At 38.6% G+C, this 24318-nt stretch overlaps 1 protein-coding gene and 1 non-coding gene across 2 annotated transcripts in view; both read left to right on the plus strand.

Annotated features, from left to right (window-relative positions):
- The window catches only part of UTRN (utrophin), a 399896-nt gene that overhangs the window by 338851 nt on the left and 36727 nt on the right, over nucleotides 1-24318 (plus strand). The window contains exons 61-65 of the mRNA XM_087817673.1: nucleotides 6289-6490; nucleotides 12221-12306; nucleotides 16582-16739; nucleotides 18741-18907; nucleotides 23682-23793. Of these exons, the coding sequence (XP_087673799.1) occupies nucleotides 6289-6490; nucleotides 12221-12306; nucleotides 16582-16739; nucleotides 18741-18907; nucleotides 23682-23793 (725 nt within the window). The remainder of the gene's footprint in view (nucleotides 1-6288; nucleotides 6491-12220; nucleotides 12307-16581; nucleotides 16740-18740; nucleotides 18908-23681; nucleotides 23794-24318) is intronic.
- Nucleotides 3989-4091, plus strand: LOC148093144 (small nucleolar RNA U13). The gene has a single exon (XR_015714615.1). It is a non-coding gene; the product is annotated as a small nucleolar RNA U13 (small nucleolar RNA).

A 24318-nucleotide genomic window follows, 5' to 3' on the forward strand; every position in this document is an offset into this window, starting at 1 on the left:
GAGTCCCTGGTGAGAGCAGTTTTGAAAGAGGCTCAGCTGCAGGTCCAGCATCCAGCTGACAGATCTGGAAGGTCTTCTCGGGCCTGATGAGCTATGAAATGAGGGACAAATGACTCAGCCGCAGAATCTCCACTGACAAGAGCCTGCCTTGTACAAGTTCATTATGAGCACAGCCCCGTTTTCACTAATGCTTTTGGGTGGGCAAACATTAATGCATTTGGTGTTTTGTTATTGTTGTTTTAACTCCCAAAGAAAAACTTGCCCCCTTTCAGCTCATCTCTTCAAACCTAAGAGGAGCAGAAGAGCGATGCCTCCCACTTATAAACTAAACAACGGCATTTAGTAACACTTAGGAAAGTGCTGGTTTGTGCCGGATTATAAATATTTGGGGTGATGTTCTGAGAGCCCCTGGCCTCTACTTTCCCCGGCTCTACCCCCACTGCTCCCTCGCCCCGGGCCTCTGCGCCGTTTGTCAAGCTCGCCTGTTCATGATTAATCTGCTCCTTCCTCTCCCATCCTTTCTGTCTGCTTGCAGTTCCCTGACCCTCCCTCGGCAATGGTCTGTAACCCTTTATTCCTCCCAAACGCTGTTAGAAATGTGCTCCTTTGGAAACGTTTACAAGGTAATTCCACCGGCAGCCAGTTTTTCCAGCACTGTGATGGCTCGTGGCGGCTGCGTCTCACCTAGTGAGTGTGTGCACCTTTGCACTATAATGTCAGGACCATGGCCCCGGCTTCACAGAGAACTGCTTTAGGCCAAGGGCTGTCTTCCACTTTGTGTACACCTCCCCCCCGCCGTAATGTCCTGAAGTAGAGGGCGCACCGTCCTCTGTGTCGCTCTTCATTCATTCATTGGGCTCCCAGATTGTGCAGGAGATGAGGCAATAAAGAGACTGCTTCCCACACTGGAGGAACTGAAACTTGGAGAGAGCACCTTATGGACACTTCCCTCCTACTTACAGCTGATTCGGTTGCCCTCCAATGGAGCGGCCTTGGCCTTGGCCTTGGCTTCTCCCCCCATGCGCCCTGTTCCCTGGGCTCCGCTGTGGCTCTTCCCGGTTGAAAGGCCAAGCTCGGATTCCCTTCCTCGGGCCAAAGAGCTCTTGTCTTAGCTCTCTGTGCTTGTCCCCTTTCCCTGGCTGCTACCTTCTTCCTCTAGGTCCTTGTTTAACTGTTGCCTGGCTTTCATGAGGCTTTTTTGGCTACTTAAAGGAGGTCACCCCTGATATCTCATCTCGGGGATGCAGGTCTTATGCGGCGCTTGCCATCGCGCGTGATATTCTGGTTGTTTATGGTCCATCTCTCTAAATGAACTAAGCTTTCATGTGGGGGACGAATCTGTTTTCTTCTCAGCTGTGGGCCTCGTACAACTTCTGGCACAGAGCATTCTGCTAGGACATGTTGAGTGAACGATTTGCGTTTGAAAGTTAGAGGGGTGCACCAGAAAATATGTATCAGAAGGTTTATAGCTGCACTTTTTAATAGTAAAATTTGTTCAACTTTGGCGTATTCCCGAATGGGATATGACACAGCCGCAAACACAAATGAATGAGTAATCAGCATCCGCGTGGCTGACTCTTAGAACCGTAAAGTGAATGAAAAAATCACATAGCAGAAGAAATCGCAGAGTTCTAGTTCATTCATATGTAGTTCAAAACCATGCACACTAAATGCTTTATTATTTAGGGACACAGATACGCATTCAGTAACTGAAAGTGAGCTAAAAAGATTACTTCTCCTGTGATTGTGAGGGGATTAAATTGAGTTTTTCCAAGAGATTTCCAAGATGTGAGTAGCAATCTGTTTCTTCAAGTGTGTGATGGATTGATGGGTGTTTGCTCTGTTTTTTTCTTTAGACCACACATGTGTTATATGTATTCTTTTGTATTTTGATTTTAGAAAGCTTTATGTGATAGGCAATAACAGAGAATCCAAAGGGAAGTGCTGTTGGGGGAGGGAGACATCCCCTTCACCATGAAGGACCAAGGGAGCTTCCTTGAGTAGGAAGCACATTAGCCAGGCCCAGAAGCCACGCAGGACTTCGGCGGCGGCTGCACTCCAGGGTGAGGGGAAGGACTTACATGCACGGCCCTCAGAGGCCTGGTGGAGTTCAGGAGACATCAGCCAGTGGTAGAGTCTAAATGGAATAGCTTATGAGCTATTTGTCCAGTCATCAGAAATGCTCTTAAAATCAGTTTAGGCCCAGTTCAAAGGTCATTTCTTTTATAAAACCTGTTCTGATGGGTTTTTTTTGGGTTTTGTTCCTTGAGCTTTCCTAATGTTGTATTTAATGTTTGGATTTTGTGTGTGTGTGTGTGTGTGTGTGTGTGTGTGTGTAGCAGAGCGCTGTATAACTATGTCCTGTTTTACGGAATTTAGGAGATGCTTTCGACAATATCTTTAGCAGATCAAAAAACAGAGGGAGCAGAGGACCAAGAAATAGTGCAGGTGAAGGACTGCGGGGGCTGAGCTGGCTGCCGGGAGAGGAGGGGAGATGAGGGTTCGGATCTGTGAAGAGGAGGAACTGATGACGGGGGGGATTTGGTGGTTGACAAATTGCAGAGGGTAAAAGAAGGAGAGTGTTAGGATAGCTCAGGATTTGCAGACTGATGATCTATGGAAGGTAGTAACTCTGTTACTGGATTTCAGCATCATAAGAGGGCAAGACCTTTGCTTGGAACATACTAAGGTGGAGGTTCCTGAAAGGGAATAGTACAGCTCTAGCTGGGAACAGAGCAGCGGAAATCAGATCAGGAGTTCAGGCGGGAGGGAACAGGATAGCGGGGCATCCAGAGGGAAGGAATAACTGCGGTGATGAAAGTCGGTGAGGCTTACAGGGAGGAGACCCGAGCGCCACCTGTGTTTCTCCCATGTCTGGGGAAGAGGGGGTGGGAAAGGTGCTAATCAGGGATGGTCAGACAGTTCCAGAGCCGGGGAGTCACAGAGGCCCAAGGGCGGGTGCTGTACAGTATGTGTTTTTACAGAGGATTATGATCCATTTTCATTTGATATCCTGTGCCTCCTATGTGGGATTAAAGAAAAAGCTGGTTAGAAAATGATTCTGCTGTTTGTTTCATTTGCCACATGGCTGAGCTGTCATTCGTCTTCCTGTGAAGAGAGAAGATCGTAATTTTCTGTGATCTGAATGCAGTCAGTTTTTAAAGGTACCTAAATGTAACGCACTTCAGGAAGATATATGCCTTGCTTAGGCACGAAGACAAAGTGTTAGAGCAAATCGCCAAAAATTGAAGACATCATAGGCTGTGGGATGTGGCAAATTACTGTCATATTTACAACGTGTATTACAAAGGAGACTTTTCTGGAAGGAATGTAAGGACAGCCTCATGCAGGAAACCATCGTTTTGGAATTTGGTCTCACGATCACTGTGTGCCACGCGGGAGAGCACAGCAGCAGCCGTGTTGGTATAATTAGTGCTGAAATTCAGAAACTTAGAGCACTTTGGCAGCATTTGAATATGTTTCTTTGTATCTGAGTGGAATTGTCTTCTGTAGCTACTATCGTTACTGAGCCCTTCCTTTTATCATGCCCTAGAAAGAGTGAATTTGAATTTTGTTCTGCCGTCCTGGAATTTATCATTGAAAACCGTGCCAAGAAAATGAGACAATGAAAGTTTCGATGGGTCTCAGTTTTGTTTTGTTTTTTGACACCATGTCTAACTCAAGTGAACCTCACACAGTTATTTTATATATTAGCTGAAATTTTGCCAGTGATATATTTGGCATCTGAAGGAAATGGGTTGACCTGTTATCCACAGTTGTGTTTTATATTTTTCTCTCTTTCTAAATAATGAGTTGTTTTAGAGATAATTTTAATCTGTATTTTTTTAAAGTAGTTCTTTGCCGTTGTAGATACCTTGAAAAAATAAATCATTCTGTGGTGTTTAAACAGCTAGAGTGGACGCATTTCATAAATGTCTTAACATTTCAAAATTAGTGGTTATTCAATAGTTAAAAATAAGTAAATACAATCCTTTTGTAGTTCATAAGAGTGATGTTGGGTGTTCACGCTCTTGTGTGAGCTGTGCCTCCCTCAAACCTTGTTATGACATCAACTCATTATTTGTCTGACATGAAAAAAAAAGGTAAATACAAAAGAAGCTGTTCATTTTATTTAACTGTCAGAGTTGTCATTATATTTTTTGATGGGACAGTTTTGCATCTGGCAAAGAAGAATTAGTTGGTTACATTATTTTTTAAAGTTCCCTAAGCTGATTTCTTTTCATCTTACAAGTTAAATATGGAGATAGGGGAAGAATTTTATAAGGCCATAATTTCCATGGGCAGACCTTAAATTCTGTAATTTTCTAAACCCATTTGTTTAGAATTTAGAATTAGAGGAATCGTCTCCACACTTAATAAATATATAAATTACATGGTAGTTTGATCATCTATGTTTCCCTGTTTTTAGTTAGGTAGTGAATGACTCAACGTTGATGTAAAAGAAAGATATGTAAGATTCATTTCTTTTTTGTCTAAAATCTTACTTCTGGCCTTTGAGGGCCTCCGCTGGGGCAATGCTGCCTGGCCCCTTGAGCCCTGTGCGTCTGGCTCACGGTGACCACATCCCGCCCATGGAGCTCTCTGATTTCTTGCCTTTCCTCAAGCAGCTCTGTCGTCCTGGAGTTCTTTCCTTGTTTTACATGGCTCTCTTGTGCCTGCTCTATTCTTGAGGCCCATTTCGTGCCCACCCTCACAGGGCCCTCTCCAGTTGACCTCCCACTCCCTTGCAGGATTGGCTGCCATGGAGATTGATGTCTTTTCTCCTGGGGCACCCCACTCCTTTCAGCAGTGACCAGGCTGCTGGTCGCCCTCAGGCTGCCCATCCTCGAGGGCACCCTTCTTTGCTCACCCTGTGCTCTGGCTCCGGCCATGCCCACTGTAGATGATCTAACATGAAGAGTAAGGGCGGGGGCAGATACGGGAAGCCCCACGCGGATGGGCCTTCAGGGCGAACCCCACGAAGCCTACCCACAGCAAGTTGCCTGTATGCCAAGGCTTCATGGGAAGCAGACGAAGTTAGGGCCGATCAGGAGGACCCTGAACATCGGCAGGCAGAGGAGAACGAATATTTTTCTACACAGCTCATTTGTTTGCTTGTTTAATTTTCTATTGAGGTAACATGTGTATAACACTATATAAGTTTCAGATATACATTATATTTCGATATCTGTATACACTCTTGTGTGTTCGCCACTAAAGTCTATTTTCCATCTGTCACCATATATTTTCCCCCCTTTACCCCCTTTGCCCAATGCCTGCCCCCCTTTCCCCCTTGTAACCACCAATCTGTTGTCTGTCTGTATCTATGTTTTTGTTTTGTTTTTTCGTTTGTTTCCTTTTCGTTTCGTATTCCATGTATGAGTGAAATCATATGGTTTTTATCCTGTTCTTTTCAACTTATTTCACTTAACATAATCTCGTGATGCATCTATGTCACAAATGGCAGTATTTCATCAGTTTTATGGTTAAGTAGCATTCCGTTTTATATATGTATATACCAGATCTTCTTTAGTCATTCATCTGCTGATTGTCACATAGGTTGTTTCCATATCTTGGCAGTTGTGAACAGTGCTGCAATAAACACAAGGCTGCATATATCTTTTTTATTAGAGTTTTTATTGTGTTTGGATAAGTACCTAGAAGAGGAACTGCTAGATTATATAGTAATTCTATTCTTAATATGTTGAGGAATGATCATGCTGTTTTGCATACTGCAAAGCCCATTTTTCTGCCTTTTTTTTTTTTAACTGAACATCTTTAGTCAACTTTGTATCTTATGATGTACATGTTGAGGAACTGTTTAAAAATGACTAGTTTGACAGTGATAGAAAGGATGACTTGGGAGGGTAATGAGCAGGCTGTTCTCAGGAATTAAGAGAAAGAAAGCATTGTAACATCTGGGGCTTCCTACCATTTGGAGGAGATTTAGAGATTTACGCCTTTCTATATTTAAAAGTAGAAAGAACTTGGGAGAGATTAAAAAAAAAAGCCAGAACAAGAAAGCAGGAAAAATTGATATTCCAAAGAGTAAAAATGGAATCCTGTTGAAAAGTGACAGAGCTCAGATTCAAAAGCATGGAAATGTGGATAAAAGAAGAGGTTAGAAATGTAAGAATGGAAATGCTATTTATTACTTAAAAACTGAAATTAGCTAAAAAGGTTAGATTCTTAAAGAACAAGCCAAATACTTAAGACTAGAAATGTTTTTGTTCCAATGCTATTATATAATGTCATGACTGTACATACCCCTTTTTCTCACTTGATTAGTGGACCTCTTAGAGTTGAATACAACCAATGAAGTTTTCAAACAGCACAAGCTGAACCAAAATGATCAGCTCCTCAGTGTCCCAGATGTCATCAACTGTCTGACAACCACGTACGACGGCCTTGAACAAATGCATAAGGACCTGGTCAATGTCCCGCTCTGTGTGGATATGTGTCTCAACTGGCTGCTTAATGTTTATGACACGTAAGTTTTTATTTGTTCCCATTAAAGTACAATTATTGAATGAAATATGTTAATAATATAAAATATGCACAGTTTTAAAGTGAATTTTCTAAAAGTACTACTTTCAAAGTGCTTTATCCAGTGGAAATATTTATGTTAATTGTAAAAAATGAATAACTTTCCAAAAATTGAGCAATTAACCAAAAATAAAACAAAAAAGAATGTCCATCCACTATTTTAAGATTTTGCTTCAGTTACAAAAGCTTTCAAATTTGTAGGGTTTTCTGTTTGTTTATTGTCACAGTGCTAGAGGAAACATAATATAAATAAGTTCGATTTCCTTCTCTTTCTGGAATTTCTTACAGTATATTTTTCAAAAGATAATATTTTGTAGTTATTGTTATTAAAATAATTTATTGGCTCATAATAATGTACTCTGCGATTTTTGTGTGACAAGAGCAACTTGAATGGCAATTAAAGGCATTTAATGTCTCTTTTGGTATTGATTTTACTTAGTGGTTATGTGTGTATATGGTGTTTTAAATAATCTATGCTCTAGGGCCCTAATACCTGTAATTAGATTCTCACAGTTACCTAAAGAGCACGCTAAACTCACAGAATAACTCAGTTGCCACTGATTTGATGTTTTGAATGTGACAATGCATTTGTGAAATCATTCTAGAAAGACCTGCTGTGGGCTGACATTTCTAAAACATTCGGAATTATTCATTCTTCTGGTAGGGGGTTAAAATATGCAAAGATGAAATAAGAACATGAGGACCGTTGTTCTTCTCTGAGACCCTAAAAGTTATTTTCCATTAATTAGCTGTATGGAAATGTGTGTTTATCAGCCTTTCATTTGATTTAGAGAAAAAGAAGACAGGTGATAGTTCATAAATGCGCACATTTAGCCGCTGATTCTGTATAAGTAAATGGTGGTGACAATAGCTCTAGTGATGATTTAATTAAAATTTGCTTAGACTTTTGATTATAAAAATATTTTCTTTTTTAATATTCACAAATATCATAAAATTGTTGTTGTTTTTTAAGTACTCAAATAGCCTTTGTGTGCTAGAGGGTTCTTAAGAAATGCCCTGAGAACAGATAGCATGAATCTCAATTACCATAATGAACGTGGGATTTACTAAATCCCTATCTGACATGTTTTAATACATTTCATTTTAATGCAAACCTATCCTCCCATGGTAAAAGAAAACTGAGCAATTATGAGCTGTTAAGTCAATTTTTTCAAACCTCCAAAAGAGACATCTTCTATAGTAAATTCACCAACATAGCTGGTCAATTAGGTATGCTAACTACAAAGCCTATAACTTAATTTTACATCCCAGGAAGAAGGCTGAATGCATAGGATACTTAGGACCTTCTTAAGCCCGGTCGAGTGTGGTAGAGGCGCACATCTTGAGCCATGCTTAAAGGAAGAGCTGGCGGAGACGTCAGACCGCAGCCTCGGACCGTCTGTGGCTCCACACTGCTTTAGTCCGCCTGGCAGCCATACAGAGCGCCGCCACCGAGCGGCGTAAACAACAGGCATTTCTTTCCTCACGGCCCTGGAGACGGGAAGCCCGAGACCAAGGTGGCAGCTGGGTGCTTCTCCCGCGGCCCCTCGCCTTGTCTCATAGAGGCTGTCTCCCCGCTGCGTCTTCAGATGCTCTTTCTTCTGCGTGTGTCTGTGCCCTAATCTCCTGCGTTCTTATAAGGGCCCCAGTCAGACTGCATCAGGGCCCACCCGAATAACCTCATTTTAACTTAATTACCTCGTTAAAGATTCTATCCCCAAATACCGTTGCATCCTGAGGTACTGGGGTTAGGATTTCAAGAGTGAATTCTAGGGAGATATATAATTCAGCCTATGACCCATATATGTGCTGTTTTCACTGGACAGCCCAAAGGGAATAGTGTCACTTAGATGGGAAGGAAGCAGTGTGCGAAATGCTGTGATTCATATTCTAGGGAGTTACATGTTTTTATATTTCTATTTTCCACCATCAAATATGAACACATGAGAAATGCTCAACTAAGATACTGTTTCTTATTTAGAAAGACAATATCTTGAAATTCTCCATTCTGAAGGGAAAAAAGCTTTTAGGATATATCTCCCTTTCATGTCAAAAAATATAGCAAAGACCATGCTGGGTCAGACGATGTGTCTAGTTTTTCCATCTTGGGGAGAAATATGAATTAACCTTAGGAAAAAAACATGGTCACTTATATGACGGTAATGTCCGATGGCCAGCGTTGATTGCCCGAATTTCTCTAATAACTATGACTTACGCATTTATCTGAGCAAGGCTGTTTAACTCTTTTCAGGCTATTAGCTCCCTTTGAGAATCTGATAGAAATTATAACCTACTCCTTCCAATGCACCAAAATAATGGACCCCTAAGAAGTCTCTGAACCTTGGAAATGGCACCATGATCTAACCCCTTCATTCAAAGGATTAGATGCCAGCTATCTGACATTCATTCGTGAGCCATATCTTTTTGCCTGCCTTGCTTTATGATGCAGCCCACACTGGCATTTGCAGCTCTTAAAGTCTGTTCATCCAGCTCTTGAAATAACGAGTGAGCACTGGCAGCAGGTCACAGAAGTCTAGGAGGACTTTGACGATCTACCATTTTCCCCTTTTTGCTTTACTGATTGAGAAACTGGCCCAGCGAGACAAGACAACTTATCCTTGGCCACCGATTGCATATTAGTGGTAGATGTAGCAATAATACTCCATTTTTCTTTATAATGACTCAATTACTCTTACCATATCGCCATACCTAAGAAAAACAGTAGTTGGTAAATTATTCTAAGGTTACTGTTTCTTTTAAGTTTTAACATGTACCCCACTTCTCCTAATATTCTAAATTTTGTTTTAAAAAATCTGTTCTCTTTTGTTGTGGATAACAAGAATCCAAATATGTGGTTCTGGTTGCTGTGTGATTTGGTAACCACTTCACTTTTGACGCCTTAATTTCTCATCTGAAAAACAGATAAAATACCTGCTTGGTTTACCATCCATAGATGACTATAAAAAGCAAATAAACGAATAGGTAGAAAGGTCTTTATAAATAATAAAAGTGAAATTGATTCCATTTATATGAGTTCACAGCCTTGCTCAGTCTGTATCTTCCCAAGGTAAAAAGTCTTAATTGCACAATCTTTCTTCTAGATTTAATGGAAATCAAAATTATTTAAATTATTATTTAATGCAGTAATCTAGAATACTTGGTTCACATTCTTTTGTCTCTACAGAAAATGTTAACCTCACTTGCTGCAGCGTGAGGTTACTTTTTCCCCACTTTTCCAAGAAGGATATAATTTGTAAGGTGCATAGCTTTCCAGTTAAACTAATGTCAGATGTTAATTATGAAAACTGTCAGGGAACCAAATAGTTAAGTATTGGGCTTTATCACTCAGTAATAAATTTCATTAGCTCCCTATTGTCTTTCACATCCAAATACATTTTTTTAACATCATCTGGCCCCAGATCACCTGGAGAACTTTATAAACAGTTTAGCCTTGATGCCAGTCCTTGCTACCTGAATGAGTCTTGTCGCTGGTGCTCACACACTTCCCTCTGTTCCCTCGCCTAAGCTTTTCCTGTGATACTTCTCCTACTTGGGACAGGTGAGCCGTGTCATGCTTTCAGTGTCCGACTTATCTCCTTTATCAAATGCTGTTACACTAAGGACTACTCAGATGAATCACCAATCATTAATTAGTCATCTACAATTATCTTGTACTTGATTATTTCCACACATAAAGGTTGGTATATTTTCTTACGATTCTCTAGTTGTTTTCTTGTCTCGCTTCCCCAGCTAGTGTGAGCATATCGTGGGGAGGGATTATGTCTCGTGCCTTTCTGTGGGTCCCTGTGGTACGGAGAACAATGCTAGGATCACAGTAAGCCTTCATAACCGTTGATGGTGTGATGACGGATGACTGACATTTTCAGTAGTCTTTCTGATGATTTTCTTTTCTTGTGTTGACACCACAGAGTAGAGGTCATCCTCTAATGCCTATCATTTTGATCTTTTCCCTGTAGGGATTGCTTTGTCCTTAGCTACATTCATGTACGAGTCTATTCACAGCCTTTTGTTATCTTCTGCAAGTCCACTGTCTCATTGTGTCCAAAAAATAAAATTTCCTGATTTCTGGAGGAAAGAAAAGAGACATTGTCTATTTTTATGTGATAATTAGGAAATGCCTAAAAAATATGAAATAGAAACAAAATTTCCAGCATAGCTCAGTTTAAGGTTATTCTGAAATGAGTATTTCTGTGATTGTGAGAAACTGGAATATGCTGTATATATTAACTTAGAAATTCTTCTTGTAATAGCTATATTTATTTTTAAATGTAAGTATTACTTATTTCATAGGTCAATTCTGAATGTTGTACACATACATAGTAAGGGTTCAAGAAATTTGTTGCATATGATTTAATACAGATATTGACTCTAAACTGTTGAAAGACTGTTTTGAAAATATGTCTTACCAATCCCTAAGCATGTTTTATAAAATGTATTTTGTACTTTATATGTCATGGTTTGTATACAGAAATTTATCTGAGTATAGTTTGAGAATGGAAGATATCAGGGAATGTTAATAGTAAAAATATCAATAAGATCAAGATTTAAATGCAGTTTGGCAATAAGACTACCTAAAATTAAAGTTTCATAATACAAATATTTACCTTTTAAAAATAGCATGAATTACTAAATTTTATTTATTCATATAATTATGCAAAAATTTATTTATAGGTTTTAACTGTACTCCACTTGTAAATTAAAAACATATTTTAAGAAAATTAACAATAAAATTAAACTGAAAACTGATTCTGAGTATGAAATAATAAAGATAGCATTAAGGACTTTTTCTTGACTGTGTACTATTCCATAGCAGGGATCATAATATTGTTAATTTTTATAGTTTCTACATTTACCTCTCCCCATCCCCAGGATCTAGTATAGTGACTAACATTTGATAGATAACTCAGTGATTCTTTGATAAATGATGGGACAAAGACAACTTTCTGCTTTAAAATAAAATAAATTTTTTCCTTTAGTCTGCTTATAAGTGAAATTGAAATGGTCTCTCATTAGTGTAAAGCTATTTCCTTGTTGATTAATCAATACATTTAAATTTAATTATAATTTACTACTTCCCCAAATACAGAGTCTACACCTGTCAAAGATCACTGACTAGTATAATAATTGCAATAGTAATATAAAAATTGCATTGACAGAGACCATCAATAAAGACAATACATTTTAAGTATTCAGCAGTTATAAGCCCTCACTAGTTAATTTTTCAGTCAGTTTTCTTACATTTGATCTTAGATCTTGCTGAATTAACTCATGTGCATATTATATGTATGTTTTGAATCTTGCATTTATAGTTATTAACAAATACATTTTAATTCATAGTATTTATAAAAATGAAATCTTTTCAGCTTTATGATTAAAGTTTTTATTTTGCCTTAATTTGTTCTTCCTGGTTCATATGTGGTGTGTAATGTGACTTCAGGCTGTATATTCTTTGGGACTAGGTTGAACATACTATTACAATATGTCATGAACTTATGGTGTGGGTTTAGCATTAATTATTAGACATGAATAGAAAAGTTATATCGTTAAGATGCAATTATTTTTTAATGGTTTACCCTCAAGAAAATAGTTATTCAGAAGTATTTTACATACTGTTTTAAATTCATGTAACGCATTGAGATTCTTATAATTTCAGGGGTCGGACTGGAAAAATCAGAGTGCAGAGTCTGAAGATTGGATTGATGTCTCTCTCTAAAGGCCTCTTAGAAGAAAAATACAGATGTATGTAAGACCGTTCCTATACCAATAGTGTGTTTAGTAATGGTAATGATAATTTGTTGGAGACTTACTTTAGATGACTGGCTAGTAATAAAAGTTCCCATTTTTTTAACCCTTACTCTACATGTCCAGGCTAGACTGAGGGTGTCAGTAAGTAGTGGACTTGTGTGTAATGAAGAGCTGATAATAGGATCAAGAGGTGAGGTGCCTTGATGAAGTGAGAATCAACTACAAGTTGTATCTCACTTAATTCTTAGAAGAATCACCCCATGATGATGTAGGCATTGTGACATCCATTTTCCAAATGAAAAAAATTGCTGCTGAGGTAGGTTAAAAACCTAGTCAAAGACTGTAGTGACAATAATCGTGGGGCTAGAATTAGATCACTGAGTTTTCTGACTCTAAGCCCAAGCCTTTTCTATTTCTGTATACTTCCAATGCTTAAAAAAATTTAAGATAGACTAGAACCTCTATACTATAGTTTATACTAGAACCTTGAGCACTTCCAATACTTAAAAAAAAAAAAAAAATCAAGACGGACTAGGACTGTTGTAGATGTAGTTAGACAAATAATTGTACAGTGTGAAAAAATAAAATGATAAAAATCTTTTTTATTTTATGTTTCTTTCTATTCATCGAATAAGTTAGTGGTGTCCCTTTATCTGTTAGTTAACAAAGGGCATCGTGCCATTTGGAAACGGACAGGCTCATGGGCCAGAGAGACCTGCCTTCAAACCTCAGCTCTACCACTTAGTGGCTGAGTGGCTTTGGGCAGGTTACAAGATCCCATTGAATGCTGAGTGCAGCCAAGAGGTAATATTACTTCCATTTCATGCTTCGGGAAGCTGAAATCTAGTGAATTTTCTTCAACTACAGAATGAAGCTAGTAATTCTTGCTTTGAAAGCAATTAGAGATAATATCTGGAACGTACCTAGAAATCGTTGTTGAATAAATGGTAGCAATTGCTGCTGTCTCAAGACTCTTAAAATATCTTTTGATTTAATTTTGTCCATAAAATGTGAGTTACTTGATCCTGCCATATATATTCCCAGATGATTCTTTACAGACGTGTCCATACATTTGGGAGAGAGGGACAGGGATTCTTCAGGAATGGAGAGATTCCGAAAGCAGGAGGATATTTGCTCACAAGTCCTATAAACTTATTCAAGTTTTGCATCTTACGTGAATATACCTTTAAAAAAAAAGTTTGTTTTCTGGGATGGCTGTATGATTTGATTTTCAGTTTTAGGTCTAGACCATGAAGGCCGATTTTCTTACACAGTTTACAAGAATGTCAGTGACAGAAGACGTAGATTCTATGCGAGGGAAAGCTGACGGCAGGATGGGCAGGCGAGGTGCCTTCGTGGAGTCCGAACCTAGTGCAGGGCAGCGCTTTGCACAAGGCTTTTGTTTGCTGGCATTTCACCCGGAATTTAAATCATCTTCAGCATCATAGTTGTCAAAAGATACCATTTTCAAAGCGAAAAAAGTGATTTCTATAATGAGTGGGAAAGGAAAATGTGAATGAAAGCATCAGGGTACCAAAATTAAAAGAGGGCTTTTTCCACGCCTGCGCTTTGGGGTTTCACTTGCTCCTGACAGGATGGGGGGTTCTCAAGGTAACAGTTACGTCCTGGTGCTCAACCTGCTCTGAAGCGAATGCAGATTCAGCCTCACAGTTTATCCTGAACCGTGAACAGCAGTGTGGTCTGTTTTCCTCCCTCTTTCATTCCCACCTCTCTTTTTGAAGCTGGTTATCAGGGAGTAACCCGAGACCAAAAGAAAGAGCTACAACACAGTGGCTGTAGTTATAGAACAAAAACAAACAAGCTCTACACAATATTATGTATAAAAGATGTCTTTTATCTTTACATATACCTTCAAACGTCTTTGTGAAATGCAGTCTTTAAATTGAGGGTGTTTCAGCGTACACATACTCAGACACTTGTACTGCACTGGACTCACTTCCTACAAATGTTGGGAAACGTAATACAGTGTACAATTTAACATTAAAATTTCAGATTATGCAGGAAAAGCAGGAGCCCCTGAAAATTTCTGATACGTGATTGAATCCCTGAAAGTACACCATTTTAGGACTTAATAAGAAACCCCTTGGGTTGAAATCTTTAGTCTAAATCTTTCTGGGGAGTCTTGAGACTCAGGAAATGTTCTGAGGTTTTGTTTTATTTTTTACCTTGAGGTCCTTAGCAACTCTGATTCCAGTTATGATTTTCCAATAATAGCAGAACATTTCCTCATTATAACTTCCTTGGTTAGAATTAATATTCAAGACAATTTGTTTTCCAGACTCAATGGCAAAGGTGCCATCCTGGGTTATTTGGTATCTATCTGAACCTGGATTTTGCAATGACTAATGTCTGTGTCTTTAGCCTGGTGACACCTCCCTCTCTCTTCATACCTTCCAGAGAATATCCCTTGATTAGGTTCTAACAACACCCTGGCCTTCCTGTTTATAGCTGGTGGCTTCTTTGCCTCATCAAAAAACACATTTACAAAGATCCTCTTCAGAGGCCTTTTGCATTTCTTCTGTCCTAATTTATTGGAACTTGGGATTTAGATTGTGATTTTTCTCTGACCCATTCCCACATTCTGACACCCCTTTTTATTTCTGACTACAACATCAAAAATGTGAACTTCTAGAAAAATTTAGAAATATGTCAAAATTTCTAATGTTAATAAACATTATCTTTTATGTTTTGTGTATAGTTTTACCTTAATGGTGGCATAGCAGTGTAGCTGCCTGCCTCAAAAGAGGAAAGTTGGGCACAATGGATCTTGTTGAAAATGTGCACTCCTCTGTACAGATTATACATATGATATGCAACTTTATTTACCTAAGAGGCCAATTCCCAGGAACAGGTTTAAAATGAGCTCCATAGTAAGAATCCTGGGCAAATATTTTCTGGCTATGATAGTCTAATTTTTGACAAATGAAAAGTAACAAGTAGAACTCTAACCAAATCTAAGTGAGCAAATGATAATAAAAATTAAATTTATCTTAATTGAATTTGCTTTCCCTGTGTATACTATGATTAAAGTCATATTTCATTATAATTATGGTGTCAATATCACTAAGCTTGGTTCAGTTGCTTGAAAATTCACTGTTGACAGTGTTAGATCCAGCATTATTCCCCTTTAAAATAAAGGGAATATACATTTTGATCTGATATTCATTTATCAGGTATTTTTTGAAAATGGTTTTTAGGATCCAATAAATATTTACTCTCCTTTCTTCTGTTCTTGGAAACATAACACGAAAAGCATTTAGAGTTTGTGTGGTTATGAATTTTCAGAACTTGGAAACTTCTTTCCAAAAAGTATTAGTTTCTACAACAAAGTGGGTTGTTTCTACCTGAAATTTCTCCCTATTTTTAAAGCAACTTATTTCAACATATTAGCTTTATTGCTGGAAACAAGCTAATAATTTTAATCTTCAAAATGTTTCAAGTGGTGAATAGAAGATAAGCCAATGTTGAAATGGAAAGAAGAGTTTTAATTTTATTGAATCAAGTTATAAAATAAATTAGTGTTGTGTGTGTTTTTTTAATGAATAGAAAAGCCTAAAGAACTGTGTGAAAGTAAGCATGAATTTTGTTAATATGCCCTTAAAATTTGAATAAATGTATTTTACTACATGAAATAAAGTAAAACAAAAATAATTTTTATAGTTAATAAGGAATGAGACTGATTGTACCTAAAGGAAACAAACCTAAAAATAAAATATACCTCTTTGTACTTCTTAATGTTTGATATATAAAATAGATTTGAGTACAGTGATCTTTAAAAGAAGTATATATGTTTAATAGAATATTAAATCTAGAAGTGAACACAAAAAGTTAGTAAACAAATCTGTTAAAATGTAAAGATTTGCTCCTTAAGGCACATTCATTCCCTTGACAAGTCATGATGAGACTTTGTGTGGCTCACTGTCTTTCTCAATAAGAAGGGAAATCCCGATTGAAACCATTGAGTGAAACCCAATGCATTTATTGTACCATTTGTAAAAGAAATTTGTAGTTACTGGTCTACTTAAATGTATTGATGTACAACAGGAGGTTGTTCTAAGAAGCATGTGGTGAACCAGCTCCTGATTACAGATGCACAGAATATCAAGGTGGTCAGGATGCAGGAGACGACTAATTGATTCACGACCCCATGAATTTTTCTTAATCTACATTGTTCAATCCCCATAATCAAAGATATAAAAGAACGCTGCGGGCAGATGGAAGTTAACCTCTTGCCTCTCCTCCTTGCAGATCTCTTTAAGGAAGTGGCAGGACCAACAGAAATGTGTGACCAGAGGCAGCTTGGCCTCTTACTCCACGATGCCATCCAGATCCCCCGGCAGCTGGGAGAAGTAGCAGCTTTTGGAGGCAGTAACATTGAACCCAGTGTTCGCAGCTGCTTCCAACAGGTGAACACACAGGATCACTGGTATATAGGGTGCTAGGATCACTGGTATATAGGGTGCTAGGATCACTGGTATATAGGGTGCTAGGATCACTGGTATATAGGGTGCTAGGATCACTGGTATATAGGGTGCTAGGATCACTGGTATATAGGGTGCTAGGATCACTGGTATATAGGGTGCTAGGATCACTGGTATATAGGGTGCTAGGATCACTGGTATATAGGGTGCTAGGATCACTGGTATATAGGGTGCTAGGATCACTGGTATATAGGGTTCTGAGAATGTTCCAAGAAATGGAACAGGGGACTGTGCTGGAGCCAAATGGTGGAGGACATTGGGTCCCATCTCAGTTAAGTTTGTATGTTGTTTCTTAAGGCATATTTGATTCAAGGAATAGCTACCGCCTCAAGGAGACGTACCGCTTCTCAGTGTATAAAATCCAAAATCTTTAACATGTGCTATCAGATTGCTGTGATCTGGCCCTGCCTTTACCCTGGCTTCATCCTTTGTCACTTGTCCCCTTGCTCCCTGCTTTCTACCCACACTGTTTTAGTTCCTCCATTCTTGCCTTAGCGCCTTTGGACATATCCCTCTGTTCAGAATGTTCTTCCATACCCTCCACCCACCATGTGATACTCCCTTCTCATCGCTAACCTTATTTATTCTTTAGATCTTTGCCTAAATCTCACCCCCTCTGAAAATCCTTCTCTGCCCCTTCAGGTGAGGTTGTGCATCTCACTGTATTCACCTGGATCTCCTCTGCCTTCTTGGGATGCTCGTTACAGTTATAACTATGTACCAAGTTGTATAATTGCCTGTTTCGTTTTTTCTTTCATATAAACCTAAGCATGGTGAACAGGGATAATTTTTATCTTTTTATTATTGTATCCCTGTGCACAATGCCTTGAACATCACAGCTACTTAATAAATATTTGCCTCATAAATTAATAAAAAGCCCTGAGTTCCTTGGAGGCAAGATTTTTAAAAATATAAATTTAAACTTACTAAAATAAGATCTTTTCTTTGAGAGCTTATGTACAAAAGGGGAATGATATATGTAGAGTGTTATACTGGTCTGTAACTAATGTTAAACTGGAAAAGCATTTTTGTTTCTTTTTAAGGCTCACTGTACATAAAGCATTTTAGTTAGAACTGTTACTACTGATATTGTACATTTACATAAAGTACAGACTAGAGATATTTTCTCAGAGCAAATTCAGTGATTCATCATTGCAGGGAGAAAAAATGCTCTCACCCTCTCTTTAAGGCGAATTGATGTTACGGGTTATTACGTTTTATAATGGCCCCTTTTCTTGTTTTAGAGATAGGAAAAAAAAATACCAATTGAAAATTCTAAATGTAATTTCCCGTGTGCCAGTTCATAGAATGACCTTGACAACAGCAGAAGAAAGGCATTGGTACAAATTTAATTTTGCACATATGAAAATAAATTAGTGGTAAGATTTACAGGGGGACTAAGATGTTTCATACATTTTGTTATAAATTTTGAAATCTTGCCAGGTCCATTCATGGTACTGTGACCCCAGCATGATGCTGGAGCAGGACTGGAGCAGGACGCAACAATAACAGCTTTTAAGTAGCATTTATAATGGCCTTCAAGTCTGGAAAGTAATCAGGGAGTTTTTAGTTTCACAAATTTTTACTGTGTCAGATGAGTGAACTTTATGGGATTAAAGTATATATGTGAAAAGAAGAACTGGAATAGGGTAGGTTTTGTTTTAGTTTTCTTTAAATCTGAGTATATGCAGATATTGGGATTTTTTTTCTTCTTCCTATATGACAATTTCTGCTTTTTATCTTTTTAAATTCTAGAATTTTCTTTCCTTGAAAAACCTTAGATACGTCATGATTTAATGGACCTGGGAAGTACTACATAACTTTTAGTTGTGCACAGATTTTTCAGAAGCTTATGAAGCAGCAACATGTGCTGCTATTTAAACGAAGAAATGTTCTTCACTTTTCACGTATTTGTTTCATCCCCAGAATAACAACAAGCCAGAGATAAGTGTGAAGGAGTTTATAGACTGGATGCGCCTGGAACCACAGTCCATGGTTTGGCTGCCGGTGTTACACCGAGTGGCAGCAGCAGAGACTGCAAAACATCAGGCCAAATGCAACATCTGTAAAGAATGTCCGATTGTTGGATTCCGGTAAGATCTACCGCCAGTGGTGACAGGAGACGATTTTCTGCTCTGTGTATGTCATCTCAGTGTATGTGTATCATCCCTTCCCTTCATTCCCATTGAGGGGTTGCCTCCTAAGTCAGTGAGATGCTCAGCATATTCCATCTATCTAAAAATGGCATTTCTTCTTCAGCCAGTACATGAAGCTTGTTATATTATTATTACTAATGTTATTTTGCTCTGGAACCAAGGACTTTTCTGAATTCCTATCACACACTTCACAGAAATGTTCATGCATGTTAATTGCACAGCTCCTTATATATCTATGGCCCTGATGGGATTGGGTCATGTTCTGAGCCTTTGGGATCAAACTTGGTAAGCAGAGAGCAAAATTTAAATAATAACTGAGAAGTAATTGAGTTACTTTGTTCTACTTCTGCCAGGTTTGGTGTGAAGTAGGTAAACCCTATTTATCCACACACAAGGAGCGTTGCTCAGCACCACACTTTAATGTAATCAATGTCGGATTCATCAGTATGTGGCCCCAAAGCAGAGAGGGTCTCTGGTTGGCCCCAGGATGAAGTGTCTTGGCTGTCACGGTCCTGTCGCCTCTTTTTCTTAAGATAGATATACATTAGAACGTGTAAGTTTCTCTTTGGGGAGGAATCTAGAAAATGACCCCAGTTTCATTTGGGAATCAGTTATGAAAAAACACAAGCCTCCTCAGCAGTGGAACTCAAGGCTCTGTATGCGCCTTTCATTCATCCCTCAGAGGAGTTAACTAAGATGGTGATTTGCTGATGGAGGCCAGTCAGGGTGGCTAGGATTGGTTTTGTGGTATATAGTACCTGTGTCAGTATATCCTGAACTAAACAAGTTGCTTTCATTTGACTGACTTTGCCAGCATAGGTTTTTGAAAGAGTATCGTATTTTCTGTGGATGGCAAACTAAGAAATTGAATGTAAATTTCCTGGCAGGGGAGCCAGTCTACAGAGTGACAAGTCCCGAGTGCCTTGTGCCAGCGAGGCTGTGCAGTTTAAGAGATGGAAAGGCAAGTAGTGCGTGGGAGGCAGAATCAGCATGAGCCTGACAGCCAGTGCAAGTCAGAGGCCCAGCCCTGGAAGGGAACGATGGGAAAGGTACCTTTACACGCAGCAGGTTTCTCAGCGAGGCCGCGTTTGAAGCACCTGGTAGACAGATGGACGGAGAGGAAAGGAAAAGCTGGAATGTAGCAAGCTCAGGATACGAGTGGGAAGATAATCCAGATGAGGTACAACCATCAGAACTAATAATCACTGCTGGTTATCTGTGCTTACTGGATGCCAGGCACTGTGCTGAAACATTCTGCGTTTGTCATTTCATTTACTCTCCATAAAAACCCTGTAAAATTGGTAGGATTATCTCTACTTTACACATGAAAGAACTAAGACTCAGAGATTAGGCAACCTGCCCAAGGCCAGATAGCTAATAAGTGAAGACAAAACTGTGATTCAGATACAGTGTTTTTGACCTTGGAGTTCATGCTCTTAGTCAATAGGGTATTTTTTTTTAAAAAAAAAGATTAGATTTTTTTAGAAGAGGTGAGATTTGACATTAAGAAGCGAGTAGATGATACTGAACAGAACAAGTGGTTTAGGACATTGACTATTAGACCAAAAGTAATATGCTGTATATAAAAAGTAATGTGACACCACAGGAAACATCCAGATTAACGGATTTGGGAAGACTGGCTTATGTGAAACAGGCCACATACAGCCATTGCTGTAGCCCGGAGAGGTGTAGAGGGACCAGATTTCTCAAAGGCTGTGGATATGGAGAGTGAAGGACAGGACAAAAGACTAAAAATTATTAGCATTTGACTGTACCTTTAACATTTTATTACTTAAATAGACAAAAACCTGAAACGACTGTAGCACAACATTATATTCAACAAAGCTGAGATATGGATGCATAGATGTTTATGTTATACTCTCTACTTTTGAATAAGCTTGAAATATTTCATAAGAGAAAAATGAAAGAGCAGTTACAAAAGGTGAATGATGTTAAATGTTGAATTTCAGGTATTTAATATAAAATTTATATGTAGATGTCTCTAATGAAAAGATGTGGAGTCGACCAGGTGGGTGGTCAGAGGTCAAGGTTATAGCAGGACGTGCAGGAGGTAGTGTACTGAGAACTAGCTCTGGAGTCCGGCTGCTTAGGTTTGAATCCTGAATCTACCGTTTGACTGTGTGACTTTGGATAAGTTACTTGGCCTTCCTGAATCTGAGTATCTTCAACTTCAAATCCTGCGAGCATTCCCCCCCTGCCCAGGGAATAATTAATGCATGAAAAGAGACTAGGGCAGTCCCTATCACAAAAAGAACAGGCATTCATTAATATTAGATCTTTTTCTCATTACCAATAACTAATAAGCATTAGTGGGATAGGAGATCAGCCTAAAGGTGATAGGGCACTGTTTACTGAACAGCCTGAGCAATGACGACGCTCAGGAGAAGGCGAGATAGGAAAGATGATCACGGTTCTCAAGAGAAGCAAAGAATCATAGTGTTGCAGAAATCAGAAAGAGGGCTTTAGAAAGATGGTAGAGATGTTAAGTGCAGCAGGGAGATTCTAAGCATCGCATGCGAGAACTGACCCTTGACTCAGGAGAAGTCATGGGTTATTTTAGAAAGAACTCTCCATGTCATGATACGGTTGGAAGGCACGTCTCCGGCTCAGAAGATAAGCAGGTTAGCATGTGCGGTACACTTGCTCGAGGAGGCTAGCTGTAACTTGAAGAAATTATGTCAGTATTATCATCTCCCTTTTACTTGCATATGTATTTCCCAGTTTTCTATTTTGAGAACGTAGTCCATTTAAAATGTTTAATTTCTGAACGGAGGGGAAACAGGTCTAGAGTGGGTATCTGGTTTAGGGATGAGACCAAGCAAAGATTTCTTCAAACTAATCAACTTAATGATTGCACAAAGATTACCCATAGAGGAAATAAAGCAAGGACACCCCAATAATAAGGCAGGGCCAAGAGAGCTGGTCCTGATTAGCTCTCAGGTGAAGGGCTCTCTCTTTCTCTGAGCTATGAGGAAGAAGGAAATGCCAACTCCAGAACTAAAGATAGAGGAGTATGGGCACTGTGGAGTGATGCTAATTTTGTCCTGGTTGACTCTGCTACCACTTTATATACTTTTTTTTTTCATTTATTTCCCCTGAACTTTTATACATACTGCTAGAGTTTTTCTGTAATTACTTCCAAATTAAATTTTAATGAAATCTCAGATTTGCAGAATGTTTTACAAACTAGGAATTGTTTCAGTTAGGATTACGTTCAGCTGCTTAATAGAAGCATAAACAAAATAGAAGTTTAGTTACTTTTCATGTAAAAAGAAGAGTCCAAAGATAGGAATCCAAGACTGAATGGTGGCTTCCCTGACATCTGAGTTCACTGTTCTTTTTTTCTAGTTCTATTGAGATAAAATTGACATATAACATTATGTAAATTTAAAGTTTCTTTCCTGTTGATTCGATACACTCTCTGTAAAATGATTACCTCCGTGGTGTTAGGGAACACCTGCATCATGTCCCATAATCACCATGTCCTTTTTGAGATGAGAACATTGAAAATCTACTCTCTTAGCAACTTTCAAGTGTATAATACAGTATGATTAACTACACTCACTATGCTACGCATTAGATTCCTGGAACTTATTCCTCTTACAACTGGAAGTCTGTACCCTTTGACCAACACCCCCCTTTTCATAGTTCTGGCTTTATGCTCTGTTATCCTTAACACGTGGCTTCCATCTTCAAGGTTGCCCCATGCTAACTGAATGGCCCTTTTTATTTGAATTTTGGGGGTGATATTGGTTAATAAAATCGCATGGGTTTCAGGTGTACAGTTGTATAATACATCATCTGTATATTGCCTTGTGTGTGCACCACCCAAGGGAAGCCTCCTTCCATCACCTTTTATCCCCCTATCAGAAGGGCTCTTCTAGATGGCAGGGTCATTTTCCAGGAAGGAGGAAGTGGAACTGTGCCCCTTCACGACTGAGTCAGTCCCTTGGAATCCCGACTAGAAATCCCACTCAGTGACTTTGACTTGTATTCCACTGGTCACCACCATCAATCAGCAAGAGAATCTGAAAAACATATTTTTAGCAGGGTGCAGGGCCCACTAATAGTACAAGGGTCTGGCACCAAATGAAGAAAAGAGTGGCTTTCTGCCAAGGAGTGTTCAGAAACAGGCAAAACTCCATTTAGAAGGCAAGATGTCAGTCATATTTGTCAAGCCGTGCTGATAGGTCAAGAAATATTATTAGTGTAGGTGAATGTTTCAGACCAGGCTGCTCCCTTGCCAAAGTAAGCTAGATGTAGTATATGCCCATTTATTTTCTTGAGATCGATTTGCAAGTGATTTTCACAGGTCATTTTAGAAGCTACTCAGCACTTAATGGTTTACAATATTAATCTCACGTAGCCTTTGCATTCTGTTTCCATTTTCATTCTGTTAATCCTGTTCTTTAATTTTTTTCTGTGGATATGAATATACGTATGTTCTTAGTTACTCCCTGCCATTCTGGCAGATGGGGGATCTGGGAGATGTTTTCCCCTCTGACCCATAGAAACTTCAAATCTGTCATTCTTCAAATGAAGGACAAGGTACACTGTCACTAAGCAAATTGCACATTGGTGGCCAATATACTTTTGTGGTGATTTGGATGAATGAAATTCCTTCCACAGGTGATTGATTTGGACTAAATATAGGCATGCAAGCCAATGAGTTTTCTTTTCTTCTCTCTAGGTACAGAAGCCTGAAGCATTTTAACTATGATGTCTGCCAGAGCTGCTTTTTTTCAGGTCGAACAGCAAAAGGTCACAAATTACATTATCCGATGGTGGAATATTGTATACCTGTGAGTACTGAGCCATTGTTTGTTTGTTTGTTTTAATATACTGCTTTTGAATTAACTAGCATCAAAAATTATTCAGTTTAGACAACTTTTGGGGGGAAAATCATTTTTAAGATGTCTTAGTGATTTTTGTTGTTTTAAGTAAATATCTATATTGTATTCATTAACAGAATCGTTATACATTTTTCAGAAAAATTAATTACATTTATTTATATCTGTGTTTTGGTTTTAAATAACTTTCTTGGCAGCAAACTCTTTTAAGAGCTCATGCTGACCTACATTGAAAATGATACTATGTGATGGGAAATAATGTTTCTTTCAGACATATTTAAAATATCTTTTTATAGTTATGTATTTACATTAACAAAAATGTAGAAAATGAAAAGAGTAAAAAAATCTATAAATCTAGCTCCTGAATAAGCTACCTTCCAATATTTTTCCATGTCTCTGATTTTATTTTTATATTTATGTAACTTTGATCCTGGTGTTTTCAGTGAGCATATGGTATAAGTTTTCCCCTCTGTTGTC

This window comes from Miniopterus natalensis, chromosome 5 (genome assembly GCF_054644295.1).
Source record: "Miniopterus natalensis isolate mMinNat1 chromosome 5, mMinNat1.hap1, whole genome shotgun sequence".
In the NCBI taxonomy this organism is placed as follows: Eukaryota; Metazoa; Chordata; class Mammalia; order Chiroptera; family Miniopteridae; genus Miniopterus; species Miniopterus natalensis.